Source organism: Oncorhynchus kisutch, linkage group LG25, assembly GCF_002021735.2.
Source record: "Oncorhynchus kisutch isolate 150728-3 linkage group LG25, Okis_V2, whole genome shotgun sequence".
Lineage (NCBI taxonomy): Eukaryota > Metazoa > Chordata > Actinopteri > Salmoniformes > Salmonidae > Oncorhynchus > Oncorhynchus kisutch.
In genome coordinates this window covers 45,259,727-45,279,655 of record NC_034198.2, presented here as the reverse complement: position 1 = coordinate 45,279,655, position 19,929 = coordinate 45,259,727, and the positions used below count along the sequence as shown (strand labels likewise).

Genomic DNA, 19,929 nt, shown 5'->3' with positions numbered 1-19,929 from the left:
TTTATAAACTAATACTTAGCGCTTGTATAAAATAATACTTAGCGCATTATAAACTAATACTTAGCACTTAATAAAACTAATACTTATCACTTTATAAACTACTTAGAAGACTTTGTAAATCCTATAAATAGCCGTGGCCAGGTCTCCTTGTGAAAGAGGTCTTCGCACCTCAATGGGACCTGGATACAAAAGGTTGAACACATTGTGTTGTAAATATCTTAATGTAAAGTGTGTTACCTGTGTTTCTCTGTGTTTTAAACAGCTTAATGTTACCTGTGTTTCTCTGTGTAGAGACCTCTGGAGAAACCTGATGGGTTAGATGTTTCAGACCAGAGCAAGGAGCACCCACAGCACCTGTGTGAAAGATGCAAGGTCCTTGGCTACTACTGTCGTCGCGTGCAATAAAAACCTGTCGTTATCTGGTTCATGGAGTTGCCCTCTAGACACTGATCTTGGGTCAGTTTAGTATTTTCTCCACCAATGGTTAAGGTCAGGTCTGGGGGAGGGAAGCTGTACCTAGAGTAAACTTCACCCTGGAGCCAAGTTCACTTCCCTGGCCTTAAGTTCACTTAAACCTCCAGTGGTTTATGAAGAGGCAAAAATCATCTAAAGTGTTTTTTATATATATATATATATATATATATATATATATATATATATATATATTTAATCTCAGTAAAAATAGGCATGATTGTCCTGTCGTACTCTGTTGTACTGTGAAACATTTACCTGTTTTGTGTTCCCTACATGTGTGTAAATTGGGGACAATTCCATTTCAACTAAGTCAATTCAGGAAGTAAGTTTACTTCCTGAATTGAAGTGAAATTTACCCAAACCCTGGTGTTTCGTGTGTGTTTTATGACGATATCCCTGGATTCCAAAGGCGTGTTGTCGACAAGCGCATAGCCTTAACTGTTCAAAGTCATTTACGCTTGAATCGACATCGTTTACCGTGAATAAGAACTCTGAGAATGTCGGGGAGAGAAATGGCCTTTTTTTAAAAGGGGCATTTTTAGCAGTGCGACACAGTAACACTGGCTGACAACCCACACTTGATTGGATCCCGGCCCAAGTGAAGTGAATTAGGTTGGTGTTGGGTCATAGTAATAATAACAATAATATATAATTATAAAATAATATCAACTCAGAGAGGGATTCTGAAGACGTTATTTCCTGTTTATGTATTCATTAGTCTAACATATTTCATCGAGTCATTTACTAGTTATGTTTTTACATTGTGAAATGTTATCAGCACGAGGATTAAATATTGTGTCACCTTTTTCATAAATCTTCCGAGACTGCTGTGGATCAAACCTTGGAATCAGTAGCTTTTTGAAAGCAGGGACAATAGTTTACATTTAAATCTGATGCGGTATGCTTATACAGCACCAGTCAAATGTTTGGACACATCAACTCATTCAAGGGTTTTCTTAATTTTTTAAAACTATTTACTACATGGTAGACTAATAGTGAAGACATCAACACATATTGAATCAGGTAGTAACCAAAAAAAAAAGAAGTGTTAAACAAATACAAATATAATTTTATATTTGAGATTCTTCAAAGTAGCCACCCTTTGCCTTGATGACAGCTTTGCACTCTTGGTATTCTCTCAACCAGCTTCATGAGGTAATCACCTGGAATGCATTTCATCTAACAGGTGTGCCTTGTTAAAAGTTCATTTGTGGTATTTCTTTCCTTCTAAATGTGTTTGAGCTAATCAGTTGTGTTGTGACAAGGTAGAGGTGGTATACAGAAGATACATATTATGGAACGAACAGCTCAAATTAGCAAAGAGAAACGACAGTCCATCATTACTTTAAGACATGAAGGTCAGTAAATCTGGAAAATTTCAAAGAACTTTGAATGTTTCTTCATTTGCAGTTGCAAATACAATCAAGCGCTATGATGAAACTGGCTCTCATGAGGACCGCCACAGGAAAGGAAGAGCCAGAGATACCTCTGCTGCAGAGGATACGTTCATTAGAGTTAACTGCACCTCAGATTGCAGCCCAAATAAATTCTTCACAGAGTTCAAGTAACAGACACATCTCAACATCAACTGTTCAGAGGAGACTGTGTGAATCAGGCCTTCATGGTCAAATTGCTGCAAAGAAACCACTACTAAAGGACACCAATAAGAAGAAGAGACTTGCTTGGGCCAAGAAACATGAGAAATGGACATTAGACCGGTGTAAATCTGTTCTTTGGTCTGATGAGTCCAAATATGAGATTTTCGGTTTCAACCACTGTGTATTTGTGAGACACAGAGTAAGTGAATGGATGATCTCCGCATGTGTGGTTCCCACCGTGAAGCATGGAGGAGGAGGTGTGATGGTGACACTGTCTGTGATTTTTTATTTATTTATTTATTGCACACTTAACCAGCATGGCTACCACAGTATTCTGCAGCGATACGCCATCCCATCTGGTTTGGGCTTAGTGGGACTATCATTTGTTTTTCAACAGGACAATGAACCAACACACCTCCATGCTGTGTAAAGGCTATTTGAACCAAGAAGGAGAGTGAAGGTGCTGCATCAGATAACCTGGCCTCCACAATCACCCGACCTCAACCCAATTGAGATGGATTGGGATGAGTTGGACTGCAGAGTGAAGGAAAAGCAGCCAATAAGTGCTCAGCATATGTGGGAACTCCTTCAACACCAGTCGGAAACGCATTCCAGGTGAAGCTGGTTGAGAGAATGCCAAGAGTGTGCAAAGCTGTCATCAAGGCAAAGGGTGTAAATAAGAATTTGTTTCTTAACTACTGACTTGCCTAGTTAAACTAAAAAAACAATTATAATTTTGAATATCTTTGAAAAGCCATTAACTGTTGTGTGTATCTAGGAATATGCTATTTGCATTAGCAAACAGTGCCTTATATTATTATCTGTGAAAAGGTGCTTATTATGTACACTACCATTCCAAAGATGTTTCTGTTAAAGATATTGAAACACTAACGCTATCATGAATGAAAATTGGCATTATATAGAATAGAAATGATACCAGAAACTAGATAGTAATTCACCACTGTGCTATATGAAATAAATACAAAAAATGTAATGCTGCAATTGTTGACCAAATAATTGACTTGTTTTTAACTTTTTGTATGAAATAAAAATGTTGCCTCCTTCCTAGTAAAAAGGAATGTACCTACAGTTATAGGACAGGTTACATGTGTATGCATTACTTCCTGATGTACCCACAGTTATAGGACAGGTTACATGTGTATGCATTACTTCCTGAATGTACCTACAGTTATAGGACAGGTTACATGCGTATGCATTACTTCCTGAATGTACCTACAGTTATAGGACAGGTTACATGCGTATGCATTACTTCCTGAATGTATCTACAGTTATAGGACAGGTTACATGCGTATGCATTACTTCCTGAATGTATCTACAGTTATAGGACAGGTTACATGCGTATGCATTACTTCCTGAATGTACCTACAGTTATAGGACAGGTTACATGTGTATGCATTACTTCCTGAATGTACCCACAGTTATAGGACAGGTTACATGCGTATGCATTACTTCCTGAATGTACCTACAGTTATAGGACAGGTTACATGTGTATGCATTACTTCCTGAATGTACCTACAGTTATAGGACAGGTTACATGTGTATGCATTACTTCCTGAATGTACCTACAGTTATAGGACAGGTTACATGTGTATGCATTACTTCCTGAATGTACCTACAGTTATAGGACAGGTTACATGTGTATGCATTACTTCCTGAATGTACCTACAGTTATAGGACAGGTTACATGTGTATGCATTACTTCCTGAATGTACCTACAGTTATAGGACAGGTTACATGTGTATGCATTACTTCCTGAATGTACCTACAGTTATAGGACAGGTTACATGCGTATGCATTACTTCCTGAATGTACCTACAGTTATAGGACAGGTTACATGCGTATGCATTACTTCCTGAATGTACCTACAGTTATAGGACAGGTTACATGCGTATGCATTACTTCCTGAATGTACCTACAGTTATAGACAGGTTACATGCGTATGCATTACTTCCTGAATGTACCTACAGTTATAGGACAGGTTACATGCGTATGCATTACTTCCTGAATGTACCTACAGTTATAGGACAGGTTACATGCGTATGCATTACTTCCTGAATGTACCTACAGTTATAGGACAGGTTACATGTGTATGCATTACTTCCTGAATGTACCTACAGTTATAGGACAGGTTACATGCGTATGCATTACTTCCTGAATGTTTGGATTGGAAGGAAGTTTATGTTTGTGCCAGTCTGTGTCATCATGCCAAATCCTTGGCTTGACAGGTGACCACGAGCAGATCTGGGAACAGGCTATAAAAACAGACCACAGATCTGGGACCAGGCTAAATCATATGGGTTCAAATGTAGAAGTACTGTAAAATGGTAAAGATCCGATGGAACTGTGTGAAGGGTGTTCTGATGGAACTGTGTGAAGGGTGTTCTGATGGAACTGTGTGAAGGGTGTTCTGATGGAACTGTGTGAAGGGTGTTCTGATGGAACTGTGTGAAGGGTGTTCTGATGGAACTGTGTGAAGGGTGTTCTGATGGAACTGTGTGAAGGGTGTTCTGATGGAACTGTGTGAAGGGTGTTCTGATGGAACTGTGTGAAGGGTGTTCTGATGGAACTGTGAAGGGTGCTTCAGCTCTTGCTGTGAAAAGGTCTGTGAAACCCAACAGTATGCACAATAGGCCTGATTCAGACTTAAGAAACCTTTCCTTTTTTACACTTTGAGTTAACCACTACTCAGAAGTTTGTATTTAGACTGACTACGCAGGTCCATAAGACTTTGCAACTCTCTCTCTCTCCTCTCTGAGGACCTGAGCCCTAGGACCATGCCTCAGGACTACCTGGCATGATGACTCCTTGCTGTCCCCAGTCCACCTGGTCGTGCTACTGCTCCTGTTAACTGTTCTGCCTGCGGCCATGGAACCCTGACCTGTTCACCCGATGTGCTACCTGTCCCTGACCTGCTGTTTTCAACTCTCTAGAGACAGCAGGAGCGGTAGAGATACTCTGAATGATCGGCTATGAAAAGCCAACTGACATTTACTCCTGAGGTGCTGACCTGTTGCACCCTCTACAACCACTGTGATTATTATTATTATTATTTGACCCTGCAGGTCATCTATGAACGTTTGAACATCTTGGCCACATTCTGTATAATCTCCACCCAGCCACATCATGTTAGAGTCTTTCCACTCCTAAAGTAACAAAAGATCATTCCATTCAGACATCAGCCCGATAAGAAACTGAATCTTCTTGTATCCTACGTATTAGTCAACTCAGCCCAAAACAGGCTACTTAACAGGATCCGTGGTGGAATGGAAGAGAGAAAAACAACATAGAAGAAAAGCACATTCAGAGCCGTTTCTCAATAAAGAGGAAATTAAAACATCTCTGATGTGCCGGTCCCCTGATGCTTACGCAGACAACTTGTTTCTTGGAAACATTCACATTGGATGAGTTAACACAGGGCCTAGTGGTAGAAATCATTTATCAAAAAGATCAAATCACAGAATAACTTTCCCCCTAAAAAAAAGTGTTTGACACAATATCCTGGGGAAAGAGAAAAAAAAACACACGCTATTGTCACTGTGTTTAAAGAGGAAGATCTAAACCTGATTTCAAACCTCGTTTGGTACTTGTTTACATTGGTATACAATCACATCTATTATACCTGGGAACAGATTTCTAAAATTAAAATAACTTGGAAATCATTTCCTCGTGTTTTTAAGTCTTTTATGTCCAACAATAATACAAATTAAATTTGAAAAAATTATAAAATCACACGAGGCTATTAGAAACCATCATGCCCGCTTCGTGGGCGTGCCCCATTTCCCCAATGTCGTGCACTATATAAGGAATAGGGTACAATTTGGGACTCCCAGACTACTTAAGCTCTCCACAGTCCGCGATGGTGATACTCTTGGAGGTACGCCCCGAACGAGAGCCGAACATCTCCACTTTCCTGATCACATCCAGTCCCTGGGTCACGCTGCCAAACACAACATGTTTGCCATCCAGCCTGAGATAGAAGAGGAAGAGGTTTATTCACTTTCCCCTGGATTGAGAAAGAAAATAATTGTCTGGGGACGTACTGTATGTAGAAAGCGTCTCAGCGTAGTCCTGATCTAGGATCAGGTCCTCCCTGCCCACACAACATTATTCTTTATGATATAAACTGATCCTACAGTGCCTCTAGAAAGTATTCAGACCCCTTGACTTTCATGATTGTTAAGTTACAGCCTCAAATGGATTACATCTTCTTTTCCCCCCTCAATCTACACACAATCCACCATAATGACAAAGCAAAAATATTCAATTTTTTTTGCTAATTTATTACAAATAAAAACTGAAATATTCCATAAGTATTCAGACCCTTTACTCAGTATTTTGCTGAAGCACCTTTGGCAGCGATTACAGCCTCGAGTCTTCTTGGGTATGATGCTACAAGCTTGGCACACCTGTATTTGGGGAGTTTCTCCCATTCTTCTCTTCAAATCCTCTCAAGCTCTGTCAGGTTGGATGGGGAGTGTCGCTGTACAGCTATTTTCAGGTCTCTCCAGAGATGTTCGATCGGGTTCAAGTTCGGGCTCTGGCTGGACCACTCAAGGTCATTGAGACTTGACCTGAAGACACACAACTGCATTGTCTAGGCTGTGTGCTTAGGGTCGTTGGAAGGTGAACCTTCACCCCAGTCTGAGGTCCTGAGCGCTCTGGAGCAGGTTTTCATCAAGGATCTTTCTGTACTTTGCTCCGTTCATCTTTCCCCTCGATCCTGACTAGTCTCCTAGTCCCTCCTAGGCCGCTGAAAAACATCCCCACAGCATGATGCTGCCAACACCATGCTTCACCGTAGGGATGGTGCCAGGTTTCCTCCAGATATGACACTTGGCATTTAGGCCAAAGAGTTCAATCTTTGTTTCATCAGACCAGAGAATATTGTTTCTCATGGTCTGAGAGTCTTTAGGAAAACTCCAAGCGGGCTGTCATGTGCCTTTTATTGAGGAGTGGTCTTCCGTCTGGCCACTCTGCCATAAAGGCCTGATTGGTGGAGTGCTGCAGAGATGGTTGTCCTTCTGGAAGGTTCTCCCATCTCCACAGAGGAACTCTGGACCTCTGTCAGAGTGACCATCAGGTTCTTGGTCACCTCCCTGACCAAGGTCCTTGTCCCCAGTTTGGCCGGGTGTCCAGCTCTAGGAAGAGTCTTGATGGTTCCAAACTTCTTCCATTTAAGAATGATGGAGGCCACTGTGTTCTTGGGGACCTTCAATGCTGCCTAAATGTTTTGGTACCCTTCCCCAGATTTGTGCCCCGACACAATCCTCTCAGAGCTCTGCGGACAATTCCTTTGACCTCATGGCTTGGTTTCTGCTCTGACACACACAGTCAACTGTGGGACCTTATATAGACAGGTGTGTGCCTTTCCAAATCACATCCAATCAATTGAATTTACCACAGGTGGACTCCTATCAAGTTGTAGAAACATCCCAAGGATGATCAGGATGAAAACAGGATGCAACTGAGTTTTTAAAGTCTCGTAGCAAAGGGTCTGAATACTTATGCAAATAAAGGTATTTGTTTATTTTAAATACATTTGCTAAAATTTCAACAACAAAAAAACGGTTTATGCGTATTGTGTGTAGATTGCTGAGGATCTTTAAAACAATCTATTTTAGAATAAGGCTGTCAAGGTGTCTGAATACTTTCAGAATGTATATCTGCAGTCCTACTCAGACACTATCAACACAGCAGGCCCTGGTCTGTTTCTCTGTCCGTACCACTCTGTCTTGTCGGTGCAGATGAAGAACTGAGAGCCGTTGGTGTTGGGCCCAGCGTTGGCCATTGACAGAATGCCTAAATGGAAAAACGAAACACCACATTACATTATGTAACTAGACCCTAAGTGATGCCTGTCAAGTTAGCTTGAGGTACTGTACACAAACACTCGTCAAGACAAGCCGAGTTTCAGTTCGTATGACAACATCCTTGATATCAAGTTAGTGATCTGAAATATCAAGAGGCCTAATTACTCAGAATCAGAAACAGCTAGATTTGGTCAATTGATTCTTTATGGCTGTGTTAACCGAAATAGGTAATCGTCCTCAACCACAATAAGTTGGTTATGCAGTAAGGCTCTCGTTGAAACATCCGCAATGCAATGCTTCCATCTAGTGGTATGAAGGGGGAAATTACCCAAAAAAGGTAGGCTACAGTATTCTGGAAATACATTTAAAATCTAGAATGTTCCCAGATCATTTTAATCTAGAATGTTCCCAGATCATTTTAATCTAGAATGTTCCCAGATCATTTTAATCTAGAATGTTCCCGGATCATTTTAATCTAGAATGTTCCCGGATCATTTTAATCTAGAATGTTCCCGGATCATTTTAATCTAGAATGTTCCCAGATCATTTTAATCTAGAATGTTCCCGGATCATTTTAATCTAGAATGTTCCCGGATCATTTTAATCTAGAATGTTCCCGGATCATTTTAATCTAGAATGTTCCCGGATCATTTTAATCTAGAATGTCAATCTATCACTTGTCAATTCCATTGCAGTGAGTCGTCGGCAAGCCATTTCTTTCACATGATAACGAGCGATTGGGAGTTGGCATAATAGCACAAACAGAATGACACTCAGGCAAGATCAGGTCAACTTCAACCCAGACAAAACAGAAAGGGTGAATCACTTACCAGGTCCCGTGTGCTTCAGTTCGAAGTTCTCGTCTTTGAATTTGAGTCCGTAGATAGATTTCCCTCCGGTTCCATTGTGATTAGTGAAGTCTCCCCCCTACAGAGTCACATAGACACACATTCAGAGGGGTCAGAGAAAGGCATGTGTTTGGGGCAAGATACCATGAGTTACCACAATACTAATAAAGAAAGGTATAGGTGATAATTAGGGGTTCTCAAACTAAAACAAACATTACTTGACATACCTGGCACATGAACTGAGGGATGATCCTGTGGAAGATGGATCCCTTGTAGCCAAAACCATGTTCTCCTGTGCACAGTGCTCTGAAATTCTCTGAGAGGGAGAAATAATGGTTTAGCCAGGGCTCTCCAACCCTGTTCCAGGAGAGACATCATCCTGTAGGTTTTTCACTCTAGCCCCCAGTTGTAAACTAACCTGATGTCAGTTTATCAACCAGCTAATTAGAGTCAGGTGCGCTAGAGGTTGCTAGGTTGTAGTGGAAACCTACAGGACGGTAGCTCTCCGGGAACACGGTGGGAGAGCCCTTGTTATAGGGTTACAACATGAACAACAGGATGTACGAATACAATAACTTTTATTCAAAGTATGAATTACACACACACACTCTCTGGACTCTGACATTACTCGTTTTGATAGGTTCTAATTTCTTCTTTTTTTTTTTTTAAACATTGGGATTATGTGTGTATTATTAGAAATGAATGCTCTATTGGAGCTAGAAACATAGGTGGTGAAGCATTAAACTGAAGTTGATCGATCCCTTGAGGGAGGAGCAGATTTTGTTGTTGTATATAAAACAGTAAAACTTAGCAACTTCAACTCTTGCAAATTTTCTCATGAAAATTATATTTCAACACTCGGCTGCTCAGGCAAATTTGCCAAACTACTAAACTTGGAACCAATCAAAACTCCTGTACATACCCCTCGTGATGAAGGCAACCAATGACCTGCTTCTATCTACGATGTAAACACAGCCTCTTGTGAAAACGTAAACCTGCTGTCTGATTATGCTAGAGGATCAGATATGGCTAGCTAGCTAGCTCCCAGACTGAAGAGGATCAGATATAGCTAACTCCCAGACGGAGGAGTATCAGATATAGCTAGCTAGCTATCTCCCAGACGGAGGAGTATCAGATATAGCTAGCTAGCTACCTCCCAGACGGAGGAGTATCAGATATAGCTAGCTAGCTCCCAGACGGAGGAGTATCAGATATAGCTAGCTAGCTAGCTAGCTCCCAGACGGAGGAGTATCAGATATAGCTAGCTAGCTCCCAGACGGAGGAGTATCAGATATAGCTAGCTAGCTAGCTCCCAGACTGAAGAGTATCAGATATAGCTAGCTAGCTAGCTCCCAGACTGAAGAGTATCAGATATAGCTAGCTAGCTAGCTCCCAGACGGAGGAGTATCAGATATAGCTAGCTAGCTCCCAGACGGAGGAGTATCAGATATAGCTAGCTAGCTAGCTCCCAGACTGAAGAGAATCAGATATAGCTAGCTAGCTAGCTCCCAGACGGAAGAGTATCAGATATAGCTAGCTCCCAGACGGAAGAGTATCAGATATAGCTAGCTCCCAGACGGAAGAGTATCAGATATAGTTAGCTCCCAGACGGAGGAGGATCAGATATAGCTAGCTAGCTCCCAGACGGAGGAGTATCATATGTAGCTAGCTAGCTCCCAGACTGAAGAGTATCAGATATAGCTAGCTAGCTCCCAGACGGAGGAGTATCAGATATAGCTAGCTAGCTCCCAGACTGAAGAGTATCAGATATAGCTAGCTAGCTCCCAGACGGAGGAGTATCAGATATAGCTAGCTAGCTCCCAGACGGAGGAGTATCAGATATAGCTAGCTCCCAGACGGAGGAGTATCAGATATAGCTAGCTCCCAGACGGAGGAGTATCAGATATAGCTAGCTCCCAGACGGAAGAGTATCAGATATAGCTAGCTCCCAGACGGAAGAGTATCAGATATAGCTAGCTCCCAGACGGAAGAGTATCAGATATAGCTAGCTCCCAGACGGAAGAGTATCAGATATAGCTAGCTCCCAGACGGAGGAGTATCAGATATAGCTAGCTCCCAAACGGAGGAGTATCAGATATAGCTAGCTCCCAGACTGAAGAGGATCAGATATAGCTAGCTAGCTCCCAGACGGAGGAGTATCAGATATAGCTAGCTAGCTCCCAGACTGAAGAGGATCAGATATAGCTAGCTAGCTCCCAGACGGAGGAGTATCAGATATAGCTAGCTAGCTCCCAGACTGAAGAGGATCGGATATAGCTAGCTCCCAGACGGAGGAGTATCAGATATAGCTAGCTAGCTCCCAGACGGAGGAGTATCAGATATAGCTAGCTAGCTCCCAGACGGAGGAGTATCAGATATAGCTAGCTAGCTCCCAGACGGAGGAGTATCAGATATAGCTAGCTCCCAGACGGAGGAGTATCAGATATAGCTAGCTCCCAGACGGAGGAGTATCAGATATAGCTAGCTCCCAGACGGAGGAGTATCAGATATAGCTAGCTCCCAGACGGAGGAGTATCAGATATAGCTAGCTCCCAGACGGAGGAGTATCAGATATAGCTAGCTCCCAGACGGAGGAGTATCAGATATAGCTAGCTCCCAGACGGAAGAGGATCGGATATAGCTAGCTCCCAGATGGAGGAGTATCAGATATAGCTAGCTAGCTCCCAGACGGAGGAGTATCAGATATAGCTAGCTCCCAGACGGAGGAGAATCAGATATAGCTAGCTAGATCCCAGACTGAGGAGTATCAGATATAGCTAGCTCCCAGACGGAAGAGTATCACATATAGCTAGCTCCCAGACGGAAGAGTATCAGATATAGCTAGCTAGCTCCCAGACTGAAGAGGATCAGATATAGCTAGCTAGCTCCCAGACGGAAGAGGATCAGATATAGCTAACTCCCAGACGGAGGAGTATCAGATATAGCTAGCTAGCTATCTCCCAGACGGAGGAGTATCAGATATAGCTAGCTAGCTCCCAGACGGAGGAGTATCAGATATAGCTAGCTAGCTAGCTAGCTCCCAGACGGAGGAGTATCAGATATAGCTAGCTAGCTAGCTCCCAGACGGAGGAGTATCAGATATAGCTAGCTAGCTAGCTAGCTCCCAGACGGAGGAGTATCAGATATAGCTAGCTAGCTAGCTAGCTCCCAGACGGAGGAGTATCAGATATAGCTAGCTAGCTAGCTAGCTCCCAGACGGAGGAGTATCAGATATAGCTAGCTAGCTCCCAGACGGAGGAGTATGAGATATAGCTAGCTCCCAGACGGAGGAGTATCAGATATAGCTAGCTCCCAGACGGAGGAGTATCAGATATAGCTAGCTCCCAGACGGAAGAGTATCAGATATAGCTAGCTCCCAGACGGAAGAGTATCAGATATAGCTAGCTCCCAGACGGAAGAGTATCAGATATAGCTAGCTCCCAGACGGAGGAGTATCAGATATAGCTAGCTCCCAGACGGAGGAGTATCAGATATAGCTAGCTCCCAAACGGAGGAGTATCAGATATAGCTAGCTCCCAGACGGAGGAGTATCACATATAGCTAGCTCCCAGACTGAAGAGGATCAGATATAGCTAGCTAGCTCCCAGACGGAGGAGTATCAGATATAGCTAGCTAGCTCCCAGACTGAAGAGTACCAGATATAGCTAGCTCCCAGACGGAGGAGTATCAGATATAGCTAGCTAGCTCCCAGACGGAGGAGTATCAGATATAGCTAGCTAGCTCCCAGACGGAGGAGTATCAGATATAGCTAGCTAGCTCCCAGACGGAGGAGTATCAGATATAGCTAGCTAGCTCCCAGACGGAGGAGTATCAGATATAGCTAGCTAGCTCCCAGACGGAGGAGTATCAGATATAGCTAGCTAGCTCCCAGACGGAGGAGTATCAGATATAGCTAGCTAGCTCCCAGACGGAGGAGTATCAGATATAGCTAGCTCCCAGACGGAGGAGTATCAGATATAGCTAGCTCCCAGACGGAGGAGTATCAGATATAGCTAGCTCCCAGACGGAGGAGTATCAGATATAGCTAGCTCCCAGACGGAGGAGTATCAGATATAGCTAGCTCCCAGACGGAGGAGTATCAGATATAGCTAGCTCCCAGACTGAAGAGGATCGGATATAGCTAGCTCCCAGACGGAGGAGTATCAGATATAGTTAGCTAGCTCCGAGACTGAGGAGTATCAGATATAGCTAGCTAGCTCCCAGACGGAGGAGTATCAGATATAGCTAGCTCCCAGACGGAGGAGAATCAGATATAGCTAGCTAGATCCCAGACTGAGGAGTATCAGATATAGCTAGCTAGCTCCCAGACGGAGGAGTATCAGATATAGCTAGCTCCCAGACGGAAGAGTATCACATATAGCTAGCTCCCAGACGGAAGAGTATCAGATATAGCTAGCTAGCTCCCAGACTGAAGAGGATCAGATATAGCTAGCTCCCAGACGGAAGAGTATCAGATATAGCTAGCTAGCTCCCAGACGGAGGAGTATCAGATATAGCTAGCTAGCTCCCAGACGGAAGAGTATCAGATATAGCTAGCTAGCTCCCAGACGGAGGAGTATCAGATATAGCTAGCTCCCAGACGGAGGAGTATCAGATATAGCTAGCTCCCAGACGGAGGAGTATCAGATATAGCTAACTCCCAGACGGAGGAGTATCAGATATAGCTAGCTCCCAGACGGAGGAGTATCAGATATAGCTAGCTCCCAGACGGAGGAGTATCAGATATAGCTAGCTCCCAGACGGAGGAGTATCAGATATAGCTAGCTCCCAGACGGAGGAGTATCAGATATAGCTAGCTCCCAGACGGAAGAGTATCAGATATAGCTAGCTCCCAGACGGAGGAGTATCAGATATAGCTAGCTCCCAGACGGAGGAGTATCAGATATAGCTAGCTCCCAGACGGAGGAGTATCAGATACAGCTAACTCCCAGACGGAGGAGTATCAGATACAGCTAGCTCCCAGACGGAAGAGTATCAGATATAGCTAGCTCCCAGACGGAGGAGTATCAGATATAGCTAGCTCCCAGACGGAGGAGTATCAGATATAGCTAACTCCCAGACGGAGGAGTATCAGATATAGCTAGCTCCCAGACGGAGGAGTATCAGATATAGCTAACTCCCAGACGGAGGAGTATCAGATATAGCTAGCTCCCAGACGGAGGAGTATCAGATATAGCTAGCTCCCAGACGGAGGAGTATCAGATATAGCTAACTCCCAGACGGAGGAGTATCAGATATAGCTAGCTCCCAGACGGAGGAGTATCAGATATAGCTAGCTCCCAGACGGAGGAGTATCAGATATAGCTAACTCCCAGACGGAGGAGTATCAGATATAGCTAACTCCCAGACGGAGGAGTATCAGATATAGCTAACTCCCAGACGGAGGAGTATCAGATATAGCTAGCTCCCAGACGGAGGAGTATCAGATATAGCTAGCTCCCAGACGGAGGAGTATCAGATATAGCTAACTCCCAGACGGAGGAGTATCAGATATAGCTAGCTCCCAGACGGAGGAGTATCAGATATAGCTAACTCCCAGACGGAGGAGTATCAGATATAGCTAACTCCCAGACGGAGGAGTATCAGATATAGCTAGCTCCCAGACGGAAGAGTATCAGATATAGCTAGCTCCCAGACGGAGGAGTATCAGATATAGCTAGCTAGCTCCCAGACGGAGGAGTATCAGATATAGCTAGCTCCCAGACGGAGGAGTATCAGATATAGCTAGCTCCCAGACGGAGGAGTATCAGATATAGCTAGCTAGCTCCCAGACGGAGGAGTATCAGATATAGCTAACTCCCAGACGGAGGAGTATCAGATATAGCTAACTCCCAGACGGAAGAGTATCAGATATAGCTAACTCCCAGACGGAAGAGTATCAGATATAGCTAACTCCCAGACGGAGGAGTATCAGATATAGCTAACTCCCAGACGGAAGAGTATCAGATATAGCTAGCTAGCTCCAAGACTGAAATTAGATACATATCTGTTTGAGTGCACTTGAAATATGGAGCAGGCATTACAACTTGTCTTGAGCATATGAAGAGGTAGCTCTGTGGAGCATTTAGACAATTTGTCAGCTAGCCAATGTGTCAGGTTAGATGAGCCAGCTACTGTAAATGTCAATTTGTCAGCTAGCCAATGTGTCAGGTTAGACTAGACAGCTACTGTAAATGTGGCAGCTGGCCAATGTGTCAGATTAGACTATCCAGCTACTGTAAATGTCAATTTGTCAGCTAGCCAATGTGTCAGATTAGACTAGCCAGCTACTGTAAATGTCAATTTGTCAGCTAGCCAATGTGTCAGGTTAGACTAGCCAGCTACTGTAAATGCCAATGTGTGTTTCATTAGCTCTCACTCCTCTGTCAGTGAATTCATATAGTTGAAATCAGGATTTGGCATGATTATACACACACGCACAGTGTATTCGGAAAGACTCCTTGACTATTTCCACATTTTGTTACGTTACAGCCTTATTGTAAAATGTAATGCAGTTTTCCTCCCTCTTCAATCTACACACAATAACCCATAATGACAAAGCAAAAACAGTTTGGGGGATATTTTTTGCTATTTTAGTACAAATAAATGGAAATATCACATTTTACACAAGTATTCAGACCCTTTACTCGGTACTTTGAAACACCTTTGGCAGCAAATTTAATCAATTTGAGAATAAGGCTGTAACGTAACAAAATGTGGAAAAAGTAAAGGGGTCTGAATACTTTGTGAAGGTACTGTACGAACCAAGACCACCATCGTCAAGTATGTCACCATTTGAGTACGGGGGCAAGTAGCAAAGTTGTCTCAGGCAGTATTTAAATATACTATAACCTACTAAATATAACTAATATACAACACAACATGCAAAGTGTTGGTCCCATGTTTCATGAGCTGAAACTAAAGATACCAGAAATTTTCCAGAAACAAAAAGCTTATTTCTCTCAAATGTTTTACATCCCTTTTAGGGAGCATTTCTCCTTCACAAAGGTAATCCATCCACCTGACAGGTGTGGCCTATCAAAAAGATGATTAAAAAGCATGATCATTACACAAGTGCACCTTGTGCTGGGGACAAAAGGCCACTAAAATGTGCAGTTGTGTCACACAACACAATGCTACTGCCTACCCCGGTCGACGCTGGTCCAATTGTACGCCGCCATATGGGACTCCCAATCATGGCCGGTTGTGATACAACCTTTCGAACCAGGGACTGTAGTGACACCTCTTGCACTAAAATGCAGTGCCTTAGACCGCTGCACCACTTGGGAGCCTGTTTGCCTTTCCAGCTAGAGAACATACAAGTATTTATTTAAAAAATATACATCATTGACAACAAACGGAAATGCGTTTCAGAAATAAATATACACAATATGTAAAAAAAAAAAAAAAAAACAAACAGCTCCTCCCGACAGAGATCGATCATCTCTAAAAGTAAAAACAGACTAGTACAGCCCACCACCTAATAAGCATTTCACCGCACATGATGTATGTGACCAATAAAGTTAGATTTGATTAAATACGACTGAATAGAGTTGTTCTCCCCCTACCTGCTGTTTTGGGCACAACATCTGCATTCAGCTGCAAAAATAAAATAAAAATGGCATATGTTATGAGACAGTCAGTTGCATGCAGCTAGCTAAATCGGATTAAATTATGCTATAATACAGAATTAATTGTTATATAAAGCCTGAAACTAATGCCCGCAAAAATCACGTAAATTACAAGCCAGAATGTTGAATACAATTACATTTAAAAAGGAAAACACTACCAGTTGTCCTTTTGCTGCTTGAAATGTTAGGAAAGTATTTTTTTTAAACTTTCTAGAGAGCCGGTATGGTTGGATATGCAGTTCTCTCGTCAATAGCTAACAGAAGCAATGAGAGGATGAAGAACAAAATCAGTGACTTCGGGAAAATATTCAGACCCCTTGACTTTTTCCACAATGTTACCTTACAGCCTTATTCTAAAACGGATTGAAATAGTTTCCCCTCCCCTTTATTCATTTTATTTAACTAGGCAATTCAGTTAAGAACAAAATCTTATTTACAATGACTGCCTACTCCGGATGACGCTGGGCCGAATGTGCGCCGCCCTATGGGACTCCCAATCATGGGCGGATGTGATTCAGCCTGGATTCGAACCAGGGTGTCGCCTCTTGCACTGAGATGTAGTGCCTTAGACAGCTGCGCCACTCAGGAGCACACACAGAAATCTTTGCTAATTTATTAAAAATTAAACAGAATTATTACATTTACGTATTCAGACTATTTAGTACTTTGTTGAAGCACCTTTGGCAGCGATTAGAGCCTCAAGTCTTAGGTATGATGGTACAAGCTTGGTACAGCTGTATTTGGAGAGTTTCTCCCATTCTTTTCTGCACATCCTCTCAAGCTCTGTCAGGTTGGATGGGGAGCGTTGCTGCACAACTATATTCCGTTCTCTGCCTAGGGTCTTTGTAACGTTGGAAGGTGAACCTTCACCCCCAGTCAGAGGTCCTGAGCACTATGAAGCAGGTTTTCATCAAGGATCTCTATGTACTTTGCTCCGTTCATATTTGATTTGATCCTGACCAGTCTCCCAGTCCCTGAAAAACATCGCCACAACAAGATGCTGCCTCCACCATGCTTCACCATAGGTGGTGTCAGGTTTCCACCAGATGTGACGCTTGGCATTCAGGCCAAAGAGTTCAATATTGGTTTCATCAGATCAGAGAATTGTGTTTCTCATGATCTGAGAGTCTTTAGGTGCCTTTTGGCAAACTCGAAGCGGGCTGTTGTGTGCCTTTTACTGAGGAGTGGCTTCCCGCCTGGCCACTCTACCATAAAGGCCTAACTGGTGGACTGCTGCAGAGATGGGAGAACCTTCCAGAAGGACAACCATCTCCACAGAGGAACTCTAGAGCTCGGTCAGAGTGACCATCGGGTTCTTGGTCACCACCCTGACCAAGGTCCTTGTCCCCAGTTTGGCCGGGTGTCCAGCTCTAGGAAGAGTCTTGATGGTTCCAAACTTCTTCCATTTAAGAATGATGGAGGCCACTGTGTTCTTGGGGACCTTCAATGCTGCCTAAATGTTTTGGTCTCCTTCCCCAGATCGGCGCCTCTAAATAATCCTGTCTCGGCGCTCAACGGACAATTTCTTCAACCTCATGGCTTGGTCTTTGCTCTGACATGCACTGTCAACTGTAGGACCTTATATAGACAGGTGTGTGCCTTTCCAAATCATGTGCAATCAATTGAATTTACCACAGATGGACTCCAAGCAAGTTGTAGAAACATCTCAAGGATGATCAATGGAAACAGGATGCACCTGAACTCAATTGAGTCTCATAGCAAAGTGTCTGAATACTTATGTAAATAAGTTTTAAAAAATGTTTTTATAAAATGACTAAAACCCCATTGTTACCATTATGGGGTATGGTCCATTGTTATCATTATGGGATATGGTGGGTAGATTTTTATTTATTTAATCAATGTCCTTAATTTTAGAGTAAGGCTATAACATCAAAATGTGGAAAAAGTCAAGGGGTCTGAATACTTTCTGAAGCACACACACACACACACACACACACACACACACACACACACACACACACACACACATATATATATATATCTATATTAAATATACATCTGGTGGACATGGTGCCCAAGTGAACCATATACCTACTAAAAAGTATGGTAAACACTTTATTTTGTTTAAAATCTCGAACAATTGAAGGATAAGTTTAAATGTAATTTTGTTACACGTTCTGGCGTTTAAATTCCGATGTCCAACTGATGCATATTACACGTTTTGTTTTGCTTAATGTCTAGCCCGCATTTGACACACGGGCTTCGCTTTTCATTCCCCTAGTTAAATGCTGGTTAGTAATAGTCTGTACTACCACACAGTAAAACAACTCACGAGATGAACATATTGAACACATGCGGCTTCATTTGACAATTAATGACTTCCGCCGGAACACAAAGAGTTTGATGCATCTGGTGGACATGAGGAATATTTACAAGATTTTACAGGCATCCGTTTCAGGCTGCATATACACCAAATAATTGCGGATTAAATCAGACTAGTACCTAGTTTGTACAGTAGGCCCAGTTCTACAGGGCTGGCATACTAACTAGATGTGCTGTAATTTAGGTCCAAACTGAGCGTTCTTCGCGTCGGTTTCCAGTCGCATCTGATGCATTATCAGAAGCATACATCATCATCTCAAAGGCCGAGGCCCAAAACAAATGAACTATTTAATAGCCCAGTTAGGTAAACCATCGGATCAAGTTCTTAGTAAAGACAACTGAACTCACCTCGAATGTTACTCTTCCGACGGGCTGGTTGTCAGCTGCAATGTCAAAGTAGACGACCGGGTTGGCGGCTGCAGGGCCAGCAGAACACATCCGAGCGGCGGTAAACGCCAACGAACGTCCTGAAATGAGCCTGACCCTACTCGGTAAAGCGGCAAGTAGCATTTTTAAGGCTGGGTGTGAACATAAAATGGACTTGAGATGGTGTGAAGTACCACGTTAAGTGGTTACATATGCCGCTGTGACCGCACGGAGGAAGTTCTTCCCTAAGATCTCGGAAGAATATCTACGGTTTGTTAAACTCGGAGGCGCAACATCGCGAGAGTTCCGGGAACGCTTTAGAAACAGAATGGGAAGATCAGGCCTGGGTTTGAGAAGTGAAACATTATTCCTTAGTTGTTCATTTTCTCGAAACCTAAAGGCACAACCTCGATTAGAGCCAATGTCTTAAATAGTTGAACATGTTATTACTCCAACCTCGTGAAAGTGACAAACTGACACGTTTTTAATTTTCGTCAAAACAACTTTATATTGATGGAGTGTCTTTTGATTTGACTGTCTGCACATGCGCAGTTCGGCTCGAGACACCAATGGAACTAGATGCACAAGCGTTTCGCTACACTCGCAATTACATCTGATAACCATGTGTATGTGACAAATAACATTTTATAATGCGAATATTCAACTTTTGCTGCACACATCCAGATGACGCTGTGTAGTATTTTGCGCTCAACACTGTTGGTGTGACCTAGGCATTAGACCTTATAACGTGTTTCGATGAATAGATAGATACAGTAAAGAGGTCAATGTGGTTTGGATATACACTGAACAGAAATATAATTGCAACATGTAAAGTGCT

General features: G+C 42.8%; 1 protein-coding gene across 1 annotated transcript; it reads right to left on the bottom strand.

Moving 5' to 3' along the window:
- Positions 1-5,757: 5,757 nt before the first annotated feature.
- LOC116357477 (peptidyl-prolyl cis-trans isomerase A-like) lies at positions 5,758-19,566 on the bottom strand. The gene is made up of 6 exons (XM_031805119.1): positions 19,074-19,566; positions 16,320-16,350; positions 8,979-9,067; positions 8,734-8,830; positions 7,817-7,892; positions 5,758-6,060 (listed from the first exon to the last, which is right to left on the bottom strand). The coding sequence occupies exons 1-6, from the start codon at positions 19,233-19,235 to the stop codon at positions 5,925-5,927; spliced, it is 591 nt and encodes a 196-aa protein (XP_031660979.1). The 5' UTR covers positions 19,236-19,566; the 3' UTR covers positions 5,758-5,924.
- Positions 19,567-19,929: the final 363 nt, after the last annotated feature.